This window comes from Sciurus carolinensis, chromosome 4 (assembly GCF_902686445.1).
Source record: "Sciurus carolinensis chromosome 4, mSciCar1.2, whole genome shotgun sequence".
NCBI classification, from domain to species: domain Eukaryota; kingdom Metazoa; phylum Chordata; class Mammalia; order Rodentia; family Sciuridae; genus Sciurus; species Sciurus carolinensis.
The window spans coordinates 91,593,486-91,610,543 of record NC_062216.1 but is presented as its reverse complement, the minus strand read 5'-3'; the positions used below and the strand labels follow the sequence as shown (position 1 = coordinate 91,610,543).

General features: G+C 37.8%; 1 protein-coding gene across 4 annotated transcripts in view; it reads left to right on the top strand.

Moving 5' to 3' along the window:
- Lmntd1 (lamin tail domain containing 1) overlaps positions 1–15,151 on the top strand; it is a 448,551-nt gene extending 433,400 nt beyond the window's left edge. For all 4 annotated transcript variants that reach the window (XM_047548966.1, XM_047548968.1, XM_047548965.1 and 1 more), the window contains 2 exons: positions 11,040–11,102; positions 14,648–15,151. In XM_047548966.1, the coding sequence (XP_047404922.1) occupies positions 11,040–11,077 (38 nt within the window). In that variant the 3' untranslated portion in view covers positions 11,078–11,102; positions 14,648–15,151. The remainder of the gene's footprint in view (positions 1–11,039; positions 11,103–14,647) is intronic.
- Positions 15,152–17,058: the final 1,907 nt, after the last annotated feature.

The window sequence follows — 17,058 nt, the reverse complement described above, 5'->3', positions numbered from 1 at the left end:
CATCTGGATCATGTTCTTGGAGTATTAGCTCCCCTGTGTTTTCTCTGTGGCATGATAGCAGGGGCTGGAGCTGCTGTATTTCAACTCAGAGATGAAGCCATGTGTTGAGGACAGAAGAGCCACCTTAAGTGCCCTGTTTTGGCCCATCTCCAGGCTGTTAAATGAGAGAGAAACAATCTTGTTTAAAACATTGTTAAGTTGTTTCATTGTATCTGAGCCAGATGGCCCACACAACATTGCTGCCACTTAAGATTTAGTTTCACTTAATAGGCATCTGGTTAAAAAGAAAGCAAAAAACCACAGCTAGAACAGACGGTTTTGAGACAGTTAGGTAAATTCAAATATAAAATAAGTATTAGACATGGAGTTGTTGTTTTGTTAGGTGTGTTTATTGCATGTGGCTGTTCTTGGGAGATTCATACAGAAATTTTTACATATTTACTAATGGGTTGGTGATAGAAGCATTATAATATGTATATGGCAAAATATTAATGACTGAATCTGAGCATTAAGTATATGGATATGGTTGTATTATTCATTAATATTTTCTGTATGTTTGATATTTTTCATAATAAAATTTGAAAAGATGAACAAGACAGACATTTTGGTAGAAAAGTATGCAACTGGAGCAGTTGAGCACAAAGGCCAGGCACTGAGTGCAGCATGAGAGAACCACACTAAGGGAGGACAGGGCCCTTCCACAAGGTTGATGTGTTGGCCCTGCCTTGAGAGTTTTGTTCCTAGACCAAGAAACACATGCTTTCTTACAGAGATTAGTTTGCAGATTTCAGACAATTTTGTCTCCTTCTATACCTCATGTTATGGTAGAAATTAGTCTGAAAATAGTATTTGACAGACATTAGAGTTCATCATCGATTGCACTTTATTTGCACACTTTTAATGCATTTGCCTATCATCTGTGATCCACATTGTACAGTGCAGGAGGATTTGTTTTACTCGTGGACTCTGCAGCACTAATATCTTCAGTGCAGATATTATTGTGGGAATAGTTATAATGATTTCTCTTTATTTCTGAGGGTTACAGAGCCACATATAAAAGCAAAACTGTTAGAAAATTAGTGAAAATAGAACATAGATAACCTAATGCAGGAATGAAATGCAGAAAAATCTCATCAATGTAAGCTCTATATTAAGATATCATTTATGGAAATTTATTTAAATTGGACTATAGACAATTACTCATTACCATGCAATAGATCTGGCTTTTCTATCTTGAGATCAAAATATTTTATTCCATAAGAAACTGCTTCCAGCCAGGTGTGTGTGATGGCACTCGCCTGTAATCCAAGCGACTTGGGAAGCTGAGGTGGGAGGATCACCAGCTCAAGGCTGGCCTCAGCAGCCTAGCTCAGTGGTAAAGCACCCTGGGTTCAATCTCCAGTACCACAAAACAAACAAACAAACAAAAGGAAAGAAAGAAGGAAAAGGAAAGAAAAACGAAACTACTTCCAGTATAGTTTTGATATAAATTTTCTTTATATCTTCAGATCAGTATCTGTTCTATTCATCCCTGATTATATTTCATGGTTTAAATTTTTTTCAGAAAAGGAATTTGGAATGTCTGATATCATATTTTCATGACTGGGCAGAGTATTAGCCAGTGTTATATTTACATATATGGCAATTAATCAATAACTAGAAATTGTATGAATCAATATGTAGAAATTTATTTTTACAAAACAAAACAAAAAATCTGACCATCCTGTGGAACAGATAGCTACTTAGTCTGCTTATTCTCAAATTGAATAGAAAATAATAACTTGAAGGAATGATGCAAATGCCAGCGTATTCTACCTATGTTTCATTATCAAATTAATGGTACGAAAAAGTAGGAACTTCCTTGTGAAGGAAAACTTTGTTACATCTTGTGTTTGAGGATAACAGCTTTTCCATTACTTTCAGATAATTCAAATTGGACATCACTGTATTTCTTTTTTTAGTTTTTTTATTTTTACAGACTGCATTTTGAGTCATTGTACACAAATGGTGTACAACTTTTTGTTTATATGGTTGTGCACAATGTAGACTCATACCATTCTTGTAATCATACATGTTCATACAGTAATGATGTCTGTCTCATTCCACTATCTTTCATTACCCCCCCACCATCTTTCATACCCCGCTCCCTCCTCCCTCTCATTTCCCTCCATGTAATCTAAAGTTCCTCCATTCTTCTCTCACCTCCCAACCCCCAACATCATTATATTCTTACAGGGCTTTTTTTAAAAGAATAGACAAGTGAGAATATCATTTATGTGTCTCTTTATGGCTGAAATGTTTAACAACCTAATAAAGAATTCCAAGCTAGTAGTCCTAATAACAAAATAATGAGGTGACGTCATGACCAAATTAAAAAAAATCATTTCAATGTTACAAAATTAGCACTTTAAATTGCCCTTTAGTTATTAAAGATTATAATCTCATTTATGGAAATATGCATTAATTATCCATTCCCTCACATAATTAAAAAATACTATTTCGGGAAGTCAGAGTACTGAGATTAAATTAACTAGGTGCTAAATATTTCAGGCTCAAATTACCTAATACATTGCCATCATCCACTGAAATTTAAATAGATAAACAGCACTACTACGGGTAATCCTGTCATTAAACTTTAAGAACTTATAGATGAGAATTTTAAATAAATGTTATCAGCTCCGTAGCTTTGTTTCTTGAGGAACACAATTTCAGGGTGCAATTCAAAACTCTCATCCTCAGGCTAGTCAGTCTGGAAGGGCATACATAAAATATTTACAAGGTCTATTTCACACCAACAAATTGCTCTGGAAGATGAGAAGTGATGAGCCCCACTCTTCCTATATCTAACCACTGCCTAGGTAAGGAAAATATCTTAGAATCCTGTTTGTATTCCAGGTCCATAACTTACTATTCAGAAAGTTTTTACTGTGATGTACCAACCAGAATTCTGATTCATTAGATTCAGAAACCTATTAGGGGCTAAGAAAATGACTGTTGACCAGAAACACTGAGTTATTGTTACTCTTCCTTGCAGATCACGTTTTCACATTGGCTTCTGGATGATCTTCCTTTGTAATCAAATCCTGACAAATTTAACTTGATAATACCGAGTTTGCATAGAAAAAGAAAGGGTCAGGAATGCTGAGGAGCTAGTCCTGTTTTGGTTTTGTTTTTACAAAAGTAGCTTATTGTTATCTGTACTTCAAATGTTATTTTTCTTTCTTGCCTTTTATTTTACAGGAAGAATATAACATCTCACCTTTGGTTTAGAAGTAATTTGAATTTAGGGTTATTCAATTAAGCACTATTTCAGTTTGATTTGTTTCATATGTATAAACTACTTAAGTGTGAGTGTGTGTGTGGGGGGAGAGAGAGAGAGGCGGAGAAAGAAAGAGAGAGAGATACTGGGGACTGAACTCAGGGACACTCTATCACTTAGTCACATCCCCCGTTCTTTCTATTTTATTTTGAGACAGGGTCTTGCTAAATTGACCAAACTGACCTGGAACTTGGAATCCTCCTGCTTCAGCCTCTTAAATAGCTGTGATTACAGGCATGCACCACCATTCCCAGCTGTGAATATTATATTTATACAAAATGACCTTTAAGTAAAATAATCCCTCCTTACTTGTAGTTTCGGCATCCACACATCTGACCAACTGTAGATTAAAAATATTCAGAAAAAAATGCATCTTCACTGAACCATGTACACAGGCATTTTTATTGCCATTATTCCCTAAACAACAAAGTATAACTATTATTTACATAGCATTTACATGTTATTATGTATTTTATAAGCAATCTAGAGATGAGTAAGTATATAGGAAGATGTGTGTTGGTTATATGCAAATGTTACCCCATTTTATATAAGGGACTTGAGTGTCTCTGGGGATGGGGAGAGGGGAACTAGAACCAATCCCCCATGGATACCCAGGGACCACTATATATGGAAGTGAGAAGGCCACCACATTGGTCACCTTGCCCACCAGTACAGAGTTCACTAAAATGGCAGGTGAGACAGCATCTCCTGACCATTTATTTCTTTTTTTTTTTGTAAACAAATGGGATACATGTTGTTTCTCTGTTTGTACATAGAGTAAAGGCATACCATTTGTGTAATCATAAATTTACATAGGGTGATGTTGGTTGATTCATTCTGTTATTTTTCCCCTTCCCCCACCCCTCCCATCCCTCTTTTCCCTCTATACAGTCCTTCCTTCCCCCATTCTTGCCCCCCTCCCTAACCCTCACTCTAACCCTACAACTAACCCCTCCCACGCCCCATTATGTATCATCATCCACTTATCAGCGAGATCATTCTTCCTTTGGTTTTTTGAGATTGGCTTATCTCAATTAGCATGATATTCTCCAATTTCGTCCATTTGCCTGCAAATGCCATAATTTTATCATTCTTTATGGCTGAGTAATATTCCATTGTATATATATGCCACAGTTTCGTTATCCATTCATCAACTGAAGGGCATCTAGGTTGGTTCCACAATCTGGCTATGGTGAATTGAGCAGCAATGAACATTGATGTGGCTGTATCTCTGTAGTATGCTGATTTTAAGTCCTTTGGGTATAGGCCAAGGAGTGGGATAGCTGGGTCAAATGGTAGTTCCATTCCAAGTTTTCTAAGGAATCTCCATACTGCCTTCCAGAGTGGCTACACTAATTTGCAACCCCACCAGCAATGTATGAGTGTACCTTTTTCCCCACATCCCTGCCAACACCTGTTGTTGCTTGTATTCTTGATAATCGCCATTCTGATTGGGGTGAGATGGAATCTTAGGGTGGTTTTAATTTGCATTTCTCTTATTGCTAGAGATGTTGAACATTTTTCCATGTTTGTTGATTGTTTGTAGGTCTTCTTCTGTGAAGTGTCTGTTCATTTCCTTAGACCATTTGTTGATTGGGTTATTTGTAGTCTTGGTGTTGAGTTTTTTGAGTTCTTTATAGATTCTGGAGATTAGTGCTCTATCTGAAGTATGATTGGCAAATATTTTCTCCCACTCTGTAGGCTCTTTCTTCGCATTGCTGATAGTTTCCTTTGCTGAGAGAAAGCTTTTTAGTTTGAATCTATCCCAGTTGTTGATTCTTGCTTTTATTTCTTGTGCTATGGGAGTCCTGTTGAGAAAGTCTGGTCCTAAGCCGACATGTTGAAGATCTGGACCTACTTTTTCTTCTATAAGATGCAGGGTCTCTGGTCTGATTCCGAGGTCCTTAATCCATTTTGAGTTGAGTTTTGTGCATGGTGAGAGATATGGGTTTATTTTCATTTTGTTGCATATGGATTTCCAATTTTCCCAGCACCATTTGTTGAAGAGGCTATCTTTTCTCCATTGCATATTTTTGGCCCCTTTGTCTAGTATGAGAAAATTATATTTATTTGGGTTTGTGTCCATGTCCTCTATTCTGTACCATTGATCTACCTGTCTATTTTGGTACCAATACCATGCCGTTTTTGTTACTATTGCTTTGTAGTACAGTTGAAGTTCTGGTATTGCAATACCCCCTGCTTCATTTTTCCTGTGAAGGATTGCTTTAGCAATTCTGGGTTTCTTATTCTTCCAGATGAATTTCATGATTGCTTGTTCTACTTCTGTAAGGTACATCGTTGGGATTTTAATTGGAATTGCATTGAATCTGTATAGTACTTTTGGTAGTATGGCCATTTTGACAATATTAATTCTTCCTATCCAAGAACATGGGAGATCTTTCCATCTTCTAAGGTTTTCTTGAATTTCTTTCTTTAGTGTTCTGTAGTTCTCATTGTAGAAGTCTTTCACCTCTTTTGTGAGATTGATTCCCAAGTATTTTATTTTTTTTGAGGCTATTGTGAATGGGGTGGTTTTCCTAACTTCTCTTTCTGAAGATTCATCACATGTATAAAAATGCATTAGATTTATGAGCATTGATCTTATATCCCGCTACTTTACTAAATTCATTTATGAGTTCTAAGAGTTTTCTGGTGGAATTTCCTGGTTCCTCTAAGTATATAATCATATCATCAGCAAATAGGGATAGTTTGAGTTCTTCTTTTCCAATTCGTATCCCTTTAATTTCTTTGGTCTGTCTAATTGCTCTGGCTAGAGTTTCAAGGACGATATTGAATAGTAGTGGTGAGAGAGGGCATCCCTGCCTTGTTCCAGATTTTAGGGGGAATGCTTTCAGTTTTTCACCATTAAGAATGATGTTAGCCATGGACTTAGCATAGATGGCCTTTACAATGTTAAGGAATGTTCCCACTATCCCTATTTTTTCTACTGTTTTGATCATGAAGGGTTGCTGTATTTTATCGAATGCTTTTTCTGCATCTATTGAAATAATCATGTGATTCTTGACTTTAAGTCTATTGATATGGTGAATGACATTTATTGATTTCCTGATGTTGAACCAACCTTGCATCCCTGGGATGAAGCCCACTTGATCATGGTACACTATCTTTTTAATATGTTTTTGTTTGCCATTTGCTAAAATTTTGTTGAGAATTTTTGCGTCGATGTTCATTAAGGATATTGGTCTGAAATTTTCTTTCCTCAATGTGTCTCTGTCTGCTTTAGATATCAGGGTGATATTGGCTTCGTAGAATGAGTTTGGGAGGGTTCCCTCCTCTTCTATTTCATGTAATACTTTGAAAAGTATTGGAATGAGCTCTTCTTTAAAGGTTTTGTAGAACTCGACTGAGAAACCATCAGGTCCTGGACTTTTCTTTGTTGGTAGGCTTTTGATGACTTCTTCTATTTCATTACTTGAAATTGGTCTATTTAAATTGTGTATGTCCTTCTCGTTCAGTTTAGGCAATTCATAGGTCTCTAGAAACTTGTTGATATCTTCGAAATTTTCTACTTTGTTGGAGTATAGATTTTCAAAATAGCTTCTAATTATGTTTTGTATTTCAATCGTGTCTGTTGTGATATTTCCTTGTTCATTCTGAATTTTGGTGATTTGGGTTTTCTCTCATCTTCTCTTTGTTAGTGTGGCTAAAGGTTTATCAATTTTGTTTATTTTTTCGAAGAACCAACTATTTATTTTGTCAATTTTTTGTATTGTTTCTTTTGTTTCAATTTTGTTGATTTCAGCTCTGAATTTAACTATTTCCTGTCTTCTACTACTTTTGGTGTTGGTCTGTTCTTCTTTTTCTAGGGCTTTGAGCTGTAGTGTTAGGTTGTTTATTTGTTGAGTTTTGCTTCTTTTATTGAATGCGCTCCATGAAATTAATTTTCCTCTAAGTACTGCTTTCATAGTATCCCAGATATTTTGATATGATGTTTCTTTGTTCTCATTTACCTCTAAGAATTTTTTAATTTCCTTCCTAATATCTTCTGTTATCCATTCATCATATAATAACATATTGTTTAATCTCCAGGTGTTGAAGTAGTTTCTGTTTTTTACTCTTTCATTTATTTCTAACTTCAATCCATTATGATCTGATAGAATACAAGGAAGTGTCTCTATCTTCTTGTATTTGCTAACATTAGCTTTGTGGCATAAAATATGGTCTATTTTAGAGAAGGATCCATGTGCTGCTGAGAAGAAAGTGTATTCACTCTTCGTTGGATGGTATATTCTATAAATGTCTGTTAAGTCTAAATGATTGATTGTGTTATTGAGATCTATGGTTTCTTTGTTCAATTTTTGTTTGGAAGATCTGTCCAGTGGTGAGAGAGGTGTGTTAAAATCACCTAGTATTATTGTATTGTGGTCTATTTGGTTTTTGAGATTGAGAAGGATTTGTTTGACATCATGGGTGAGCCACTATTTGGGGCATAGATATTTATGATTGGTATGTCTTGCTGATTTATGGTTCCCTTAAGCAGTATGAAATGTCCTTCTTTATCCCTTCTGATTAACTTTGGTTTGAAGTCCACTTTATCTGAAATGAGGATGGATACCCCAGCTTTTTTGCTGGGTCCATGTGCATGGTAAGTTTTGTCCCATCCTTTCACCTTTAGTCTTTGGGTATCTCTTTCTAAGAGATGAGTCTCTTGCAGGCAACATATTGTTGGATCTTTCTTTTTTATCCAATCTGCCAGTCTATGTCTTTTGATTGATGAATTAAGGCCATTAATATTCAGGGTTATTATTGAGATATGATTTGTATTCCCGGTCATTTGACTCATTTTATTCATTTATTTGTTTATTTTTGACACAACTTGGTTCCTCTTTATTTGAGAGTTCCTTTAGGATATCTCCTCCCTTTGCTGATTTGCTTCTTTGTTTTTCATCTCTTCTTCATGGAATATTTTGCTGAGAATGTTCTGTAATGCTGGCTTTCTTTTTGTAAATTCTTTTAGCTTTTGTTTATCATGGAATGATTTTATTTCATTGTCAAATTTGAAGGTAAGTTTTGTTGGGTATAAGATTCTTGGTTGGCATGCATTTTCTTTCAGAGCTTGAAAAATGTTATTCCAGGCCCTTCTAGCTTTTAAGGTCTGGATTGAAAAATCTGCTGATATCCATATTGCTTTCCCCCTGAATGTAATTTGGTTCTTTTCTCTCACAGCCTTTAAAATTCTGTCTTTATTTTGTATGTTAGGTATTTTCATTATAATGTGCCTTGGTGTGGGTCTGTTGTAATTTTGTGTATTTGGAGTCCTATAAGCCTCTTGAACTTGATTTTCCATTTCATTCTTCAGATTTGGGAAATTTTCTGAAATTATATCATTGAATAGGTTGTTGATTCCTTTGGTTTGTTTCTCTAAGCCTTCCTCAATCCCAATAATTCTCAAATTTGGCCTTTTCATGATATCCCATAGTTCTTGGAGATTCTGTTCATGATTTCTTACCATCTTCTCTGTTTGTTTGACTTTGTTTTCGAGGTTAAATATTTTGTCTTCAATATCTGAGGTTCTGTCTTCCAGGTGTTCTATCCTATTGGTTGTGCTTTCTATGGAGTTCTTAATTTGGTTTATTGTTTCCTTCATTTCAAGGATTTCTGTTTGGTTTTTTTTCAATATCTCTAACTCTTTATTGAAATGGTCTTTTGCTTCCTGTATTTGCTCTTTTAACTGTCGATTGGTGCGTTCATTCAATGCCTGCATTTGCTCTTTCATTTCATCGTTTGCTTCCCTTATCATGTTGATTATGTATATTCTGAACTCCCTTTCTGACATTTCTTCTGCCATGCTGTCATTGGATTTTATTGATGTACCATCCAGATTTGTTTGAGGCATTTTCTTCCCTTGTTTTCTCATGTCGTTCAGGTATCAGTGGACTGCAGAGATGTTGCAGATTTCCTCTATTGACTTATAATGTCCCTGAAGATTGCTAGTATCCCCTCTTATCCTCCAGTAGCCTGAAGTCTTAGAGGAAGTTGATACTGCGGTGTTCCCCTAGGAAGCTGCCTCTCTAGGGGTGGTGGTCTTCAGGTGAGGTATATTCCCTGCTAGTGGGCAGAGGTGCCTCTACTTGTTGACCAATGGTCATCCAAAGGGGAACTAGGCTGCAGGCTGAGGCAAGGCCTGTTTGTGCCTGTGTCTCTGGTTTTACCGTCCTTGTGGGAAAACCTCACCCGGCGGGGAAGACTCACCCAGTGGGGAGGTCTCGCTGGTCATTTCCCCTCCTAGAGGTTCCCCTCAGTCCACAACTACTGCCTGGGCATGCAGCCTTCCCAGGCAACGTTCCCAGGGGCCCGGACCTACCTCCTGGGCCTGGGAGCCTCACCCTTCACAGACGAGTCTCCTTAGGTAGCCCCTCCTCAGAGAAACTGCCCGCAGTCCTGGAACCTTCGCTCTGCCCCTCAGCTTGTCTCTGTGTAGTTCTTTCAAGAAAAGGTGCCTAGGTCCCCGGACCGGACCGTGCTATGCACCTAATCGCCTGGCTATGCGACCCGTCCTCTGAGCAGTCACTTGGAGCCTCTTACATATGCTCCAAGCCCCAGTGACCCGCCGCTCGTCTCTTCCCTCAGGCAGCCACCCGGTGTTCTGTGTGGGCGCTTGGAGACCAAGCAACTCACTGTGCACCTCCACCTCCTCAGGACAGCCCCCTCCCCGTTGTTCAGGCGGTTGCTGAGTCCAAATAGCTCGCCGCCCAACTCTTTCTCTGGCAGCCGCCGGAGCCCCGGCAGATTGCTCCAAAACCAAGCGCTGTGCTGCGCAGCCTTCTCTGCAAAGTTCCCCGCTTTCCGAGTTCACTGCTCCAGCGGGGGGAGGGGTGTCTTGCCGCCTGGGCTGGGCAGCCTTCCCAGGCAATGCTCCCAGGGGCCCGGACCTACCTCCTGGGCCTGGGAGCCTCACCCTTCGCAGACGAGTCTCCTTAGGTTGACCCTCCTTAGAGAAGCTGCCCGCAGTCCTGGAACCTTCACTCCGCTGTTTTTTCGCTCCGCTTTGCTGTCCGTGTTTACTGCTGCAGCGGGGGGAGGGGCGTCTCGCCGAGCCACTCTACTTCACAAAGTTCCCTGCGTTCCGGGGCTACCGCCCCATCCGGGACGCCTCCCCAATGGGAGAAACTCACCCGGCGGCTTTGAGTTGGTCCCAAGTCACTATCTCCTCTTTTGAATCTTGAGTCCTGGAGCAACATGAAATGCAGCCGCCCTCTAGTCCGCCATCTTCCCATTTATTTCTTTATGGATTCCTCCTAAGTCAGCCCAATTCCTCTACCTCCCTCCCCTAGCTACTATGCTATTATGGTAGGTCTAAGTGTAGAAAGCACTTGAGGAACTTTATAGGTTGCTCAGATTATTCTACAAACCTCGGTTTAAAATGTGTGTGTGTGTGTGTGTGTGTGTGTGTGTCTTCCAGATGGATAATTTTTCCTCAATATTTTTCTTAATTATGTCTTGAAATATATTTTGAATGATTTTAAAATTATTTCACTGAACACTTGGACTTAATAATAAATGATATTTTTCAAGTAGTTTTCAAGCTACTTGGTTCAAATATCCATTAAATATGGTTCTTAAACCATAGATTTCTTCTTCAAATGAAAGAAAATACCTATGTTGTTAGCTTATTTTAGGGTTTGTTTTAATGTGAAACATCAGTGTTTGGAACAGTGGACTGAACTCCTGTCCTTCCCTCCCTATTTTTAATTTTCAGGGACCAAGAAAAAAAAGAAATCTAAGTTACAAAAATAATAAACAACCAACTCAAATTTTAAAGGTAAGTCATGGTATTGCAAATTTGCTTTCTCTGCAAAAATATTAGTAAGACAAAGAATTTACAGAAATGTCTTTAAAAGTCATCGAACATGGATTATTCTTATTTATCCAGTAGTCGCTAATTTCCTGTTAAATTCTTACATTACTTTGGGGGCCATCTGTTTTAATCTTCCCATTGAATGATAAACTTTCTAAGAATGGGAAACAAGAACACGTCACATCTTACTTCCTGCCCCAGACCCCCATCCTATTCTTGTTGGTGGATACATACTGAGCACCGAGATTCAGAGTCACTTCTAATACTCAATAACAACTCTGCAACTATCCCAACACATTTTAGTTCCTATGATCAATAGACTTGTAATTGTGTAACAGAAGCTATTCTGCCTAAAGACACTGCCAACGCTCTGTGGTTGCATATTTTTTACATTATTTTTCAGTCAAGGGTTCCTGTGGTCAGTGTCCTTCGCTAGGCCATATTCATGACTAAGCTATGGTTTTCCTGCTCTTTTTCTCTGACTTTTGATTATTCCTTTGTTTAAGATTAAAACCCTAGCTTGTTAGTATTGACTTGATTTTACTACTCCACACAACTGATAGCCTCTGGAGTCCCTCCAGCCACCCTCCGGTGTGTACCAACTTTTCATATTTTCTCTGATTGCTGAACCATTCAATTGCCTTCATCTGTCCCTCCCCAGATTTTCCCTAATCCTCATCTTATGTTCTTCTGAAGATCACCTACTCTTATAAACTCACTCTCCTCACTCCTATAGCATCAAATTCTTGAACTTCCAGCTTCCTAAAGTTGTGATGGCCACAACACCCCTGTTTTCGTCAGATTTTTCATCATTGTGCCCCAAAGACCAGACAAGAACAATTTAGAGGAGAAAGAAGTTTATTTTTGCTAAAAGTTTCAGAGGTTCAGTCCATAGTCCACCAACTCCATAGCTCTGGACCTGAAGTGAAATCGGACATCATGGTGGAAGAGTGTGGCAGAGGAAAGCAGCTCAGTTCAGGACAGCCAGGAAAGAGAGAAAGAGCTTCACTCATCAGGGACAAAATATAAACCCCCAAAACACACTCCCAGAGACCTACTTCATCCAGCCACACCCTACCTGTCTATATTTACTACGCTGTTAATCCATATCAGTGGTTTAACCCACAGAGATTAAGGCTCCCATAACCCAATCATGTCACATCTTAACATTTTTGCATTGTCTCACATGTGATCTTTTGGGGGATACCTCATCTCTAAACCTTAAAAATCCCTAATTTCTTCTTTTATGCTTTTTAAAGGCCATTGAGCTTATAAAGGAACTTAATTCAACAATTCCACTTAATAACTGAAGAGACAAGTACTAAAATTAACCAGTAACTAACCACAAAACCAAAACCAAATTACTCAAAGTATTTAAACTCCAAAAAACTGGAGAATCCACCCTTGTGTCCCAATGATATAATTCCTGCTCCCCACGATCTCGAATTCTGTCTACACTGGTTTTCATTTCCTCCAGTTGCCACACCGTTAGTAGGATGCAGCTGAAATGCAGAGAGGGATGTAAAATCTGCACAGGCATTCACAACCAGTACTTCTATAATCCACTCGCTCTTCACTCTCTGTAGCCAGAAGCAAATCCTACTGAAGAGTGAACTTGCAAATGAATCGAAAAGGGGACATCTTATTATAAACAGAAACAAGCATTTGTTTGTTTTGGTTGGGGAAAAAAAGTGCTCTGAATCATCTGATTTGATATTTTTGGTCAAGTGTTTAGCCTTTCTTAGACTTCCTCAGTTATTACTCTGCTTAACTGTGATGGTCACAGACATATTCTTTGGTTCTGTGGCAGATTCTTTGGTAGATTTGATTGCTTTTTTTAATCCTTCTGTTTTGAAAAGTTCTAGACATTTTTAGATACCTTTTGTCTTCTTAGAGTCTCCACCCCACACTGAGAAGTATCTTTAGGATTAACCATCAATGAACCCTCAGAATAGTTCTGAAGCTTCCGCAAGAGCAAACTTTTTTCTTCATTTTAGCTCTCCATCAATGAACCACTTATCAAATGTACTCAGCTCCTGAGACTGGCATGTCTGCTCAGAGACAAAGCCAACGTTCGTTCAGTTCTTCTTGGTATTCATGAACATTCCTTGGCAGCTTGTAATGCTACACATTTGGACAGAATATCACTGCTTTCACATTATCTCATTTGTGCCTATGAGGTTAGGCAGTTCTGACCTTATCTCCAGTCTATGACTGAAGAAACTGTAGCTCAGAGAGATTAAGCAATTTACCTAAAGCCCCTTATATAGTAAATAACACAATTAAGACTAGAATCACAGCCTAAAGCTAATGTTCTTTTGCACAATTCTGCCAATTAAGTTTAAAGTTTGTTTTATTGCCCCGCTTCCAACTTATCTGAAAGGAGAAAACACAACACACTTAGAAGTGAGAATAGAAAAAACATTTTCATCTTGAAAGGAGTTGGCCACTATGAGAATTTAAAGTCTGCTCCATATTTAAAAATATTTAGGTCTTACTTCTAAAATTGCTAATTTAACAGAATGCCAATTACTGAAACAGACACAGGCAAATCAAAGTTCAATCTCAGGGGTCTTTGCTACTCATGTTTCTATGCAACAACTGATTAAAAACACACAGTGTAGTCAGAGTCCTAGCTCTTAAATGCTTTCTTTACTCGGCACTTCGCTCAGATTGTGTGGGAGTTCTATTATGTGACTAATGGGCAGTGTAAGTGGGTGATGTCATAGAATGTTGTATTAAAAAAAAAAAAAAAAACTTTCCACAAATTTGAGAACACTGGAAAAGCCAGGAAATTATCCTATGTGACTGCCATCTGCCATATGAACACTCAGACTCACAGGGAGACACCAAGGATTCTAGGATAGAGACTAAAAAAGAAAGAAGGAAAAGAACTGGGTCTTGATATACATCAACAATTCTGTCCTCAAGAGTCTGCAATTGCTTAGAACCTACGGAAAGTTCCAAACCTTCCTAACACGGGATATTAAATTCATAACAAACTCATACACACAAGGAACTCTTGTACCTTATTTAGGCACTCTTAATGAAGTACTGGTGATGGAGTTCTTTGGTGAACTGAGCCATAATCACACAATTTTAGTGTTCTGAATGGTCCACATCAGGCAGTCCAAACACAGGATGTTCTTTTAACCATCCAGGAATCCTTCCTGGGGACCTGGACAAGAACTTTCCATAACAATTTCTCCTGGGCCCAAGTTTCAAGAGTGAGGAGACAGAATTTAGCAGCCCAAGGTGAGGGATTAATATCTAATGTTCCTTGCTAAAGGAATGTTGGAAGTTTAATGTTACATTTTCTGGTGTTTTTAATCTATATTTTGTGGTATATTGCTTCAATCTCTGCACTAATAATATTTTTACTCCTCTCAGTCCCCAAAGTGATGAATCAATGTTCAAAATTCTTTAGTCACTTGGAATATCATCAATATTTGTTTTCTGCAACCATTTTCTTTCAAAGTTTGTTGTCTCCCTTGTTCTTGTCTTCCCAGTTTCACCTTTACTATGTCACAGTTTGATTTTATGAGAAGAATAAAGAATCCTGAAGTCCAGGCTCCTCACTGTGCTGTTGAAAGACATTCTATAATTTAAAGAACACTAAGCACATTCTCCATTTCCTCTTCTGTAGAGGAGGTACAGAACACAGTCTCAGGTGTGAGGCCTCCTGCTAAGACTTCTACAGAGACATCAAGCCAACTGCGCACAGGAAAACAAAGCCTTCCTTTACTCTATTACACTTTAAGTGTGTTCCTTGGTTTCTCCAAGTATGGTACATTTTACTCAGATCTTTAAAGGAAAAGCTGATTAGGTACTACTCAAGTACCACCAAGATGGAAATAAAACACATAAACATTAACAAATGGGTTGCTGGTGGGCACAGTGTTGCACACCTATAATCCCAGCAGCTCAGGAGGCTGAGGAAGGAGAATCGTGAGTTCAAAGTCAGCCTCAGCAACTTAGAGAGGCCCTAAGCAACTCGGAGAGACCCTGTCTCTAAATAAAATACAAAAAGGGCTGGGGATGTGGTTCGGTGGTTAAATGTCCCTGGGTTCAATCCCTGGTACCAGGAAAAAAAAAAAAAAAAAAAGAAATGGGTTGCTAAACTTGTTACCTCAGAACCATTTTGATCTTCACATTAAAGACCAGAAACAAACAGTATTCATGACCAGTTAATGAAACAGCCAGGTTGCTTAGAAGTCAAAAAGTCCCCATTATAAAAACTATAACCTAAACAAGTGCCCCTATTACAGAATTGAATTAGTAGGAGGAACAAAACAAATCCTCCTATCTTGGCAAAAGTTAAGATGTCACAGAAATAATTTCCTCCCTGCTATGATTGTCCTGCATCCATTTATGTGCTACAGAACTGCTAATTCAGGTCTGAAATTTAAGATTAATGTGAATGGAAAGACTCTACACATCTCAACTTTATGTTTCTATAAGAATTGTAGTATACTTCCATTTTGAAATGTATTTTGCCATGTTGGCATTTTATTTTATTATTTTATTTTTGTTCAGGACACTAAGATCCAAGTCTCAAGAACAGAGGATGCTTGGCATGTCACAGCCAGTCTTTATCATGCAAGAAAGGTAGCCAGCAGCAAGCAAGAAAATGGTTTATTTTAGAAAAGATAAGAAATGTAATCATTTCTTAAAGAAGGAGGTAAAGTTTTACTAGTCAGTTTGTTTTTCTAAGCAGTTGAGAACCAGATCATTGATCAAAAGCAAAACCAGAGTAGTTCTTATTTTTGTTCATATGAAGCATACCATGTGATTTCAGTCTTTTATACCCTGCCCAACTGTTAGATCTACAACTTCTGCTATTTCTACAGGTGCAATTTCCAAAAGTATGTGTATCAGGAATTATGAATCTTGTGCCCACTTATTCTACACAATCAGAAACTATCTCCTTGACATGTGGACTAATTCAGCTTTCTAAGCATTAGAAACAATGAGTGAAACTTCTATGGAGTAACAAATTGGAACTTTTAAGCCTGTCTATAGTCATCTCAAATTCAGTCAAAATCCCACAGATTGGAAATGCCAAAGGAACAAAAAATATTTTAATTCAATAATGGGATAGAACTATCATTTCTTTTGACCTTTATTCTTCCTTATTTTATAGCTAATTCTATGCCCGTTGATAGTGCAGAAGTTGAAAAAATAATGTAATACTCCCATTATTAATTTTGACACTTTATGTAGTCAGAAGGTATAATTACTTCAGATCCTAAGAAGATACCCCTGTTTAAATTGATTTAAGTGCATTTGTATAACACATGCAGGAAGGTGGGGTGCATGCTATCTTGGGATATGAAAAGGAAGAGAGAGTAAAGATTTTTCCCCAATATCTGCTTTTAAAAAATAAAGAATAAAATAACCCAAAACTTAATCAGTAGTGACCAGAATAGAAATTGAGTTTCTTGGTTTATTATATCCAAATATCAAGAACTAAAAAGTTGCCTTACTTAAAAAGATATATCAACGGATTCTAACAAATGCATGAACACTAATGTTTGTAGAGCATTACTCACAATAACCAAGGTTAAGACCAACCCAACTGTCCATCTTCAGGTGAATGGAGTTTTAGAATGTGGGATATATTAAAAGGAATGTTATTCAAACTTAAAAAAAAAAGAATGAATTTCTAATATATACTATAACATGGATGAATCTTGAAAATTTTATGCTAAAGAAATAAAGCAGACACAAAATCATAAATATCGTATGCTTTTACTTATCTCAGTAGGGAAATTCATAGAGATGGGCAGCATGATAGAATTTGCCAGGTGCTTAGGGCAGCAGGAAGAGTGGGAAGTTATCATATCGAGTGTACACAGGGATGATTAAAAACTCCTGGAAGTGGGTAGTGGTGATAGTTGCCCAACATTACAAATGTTCT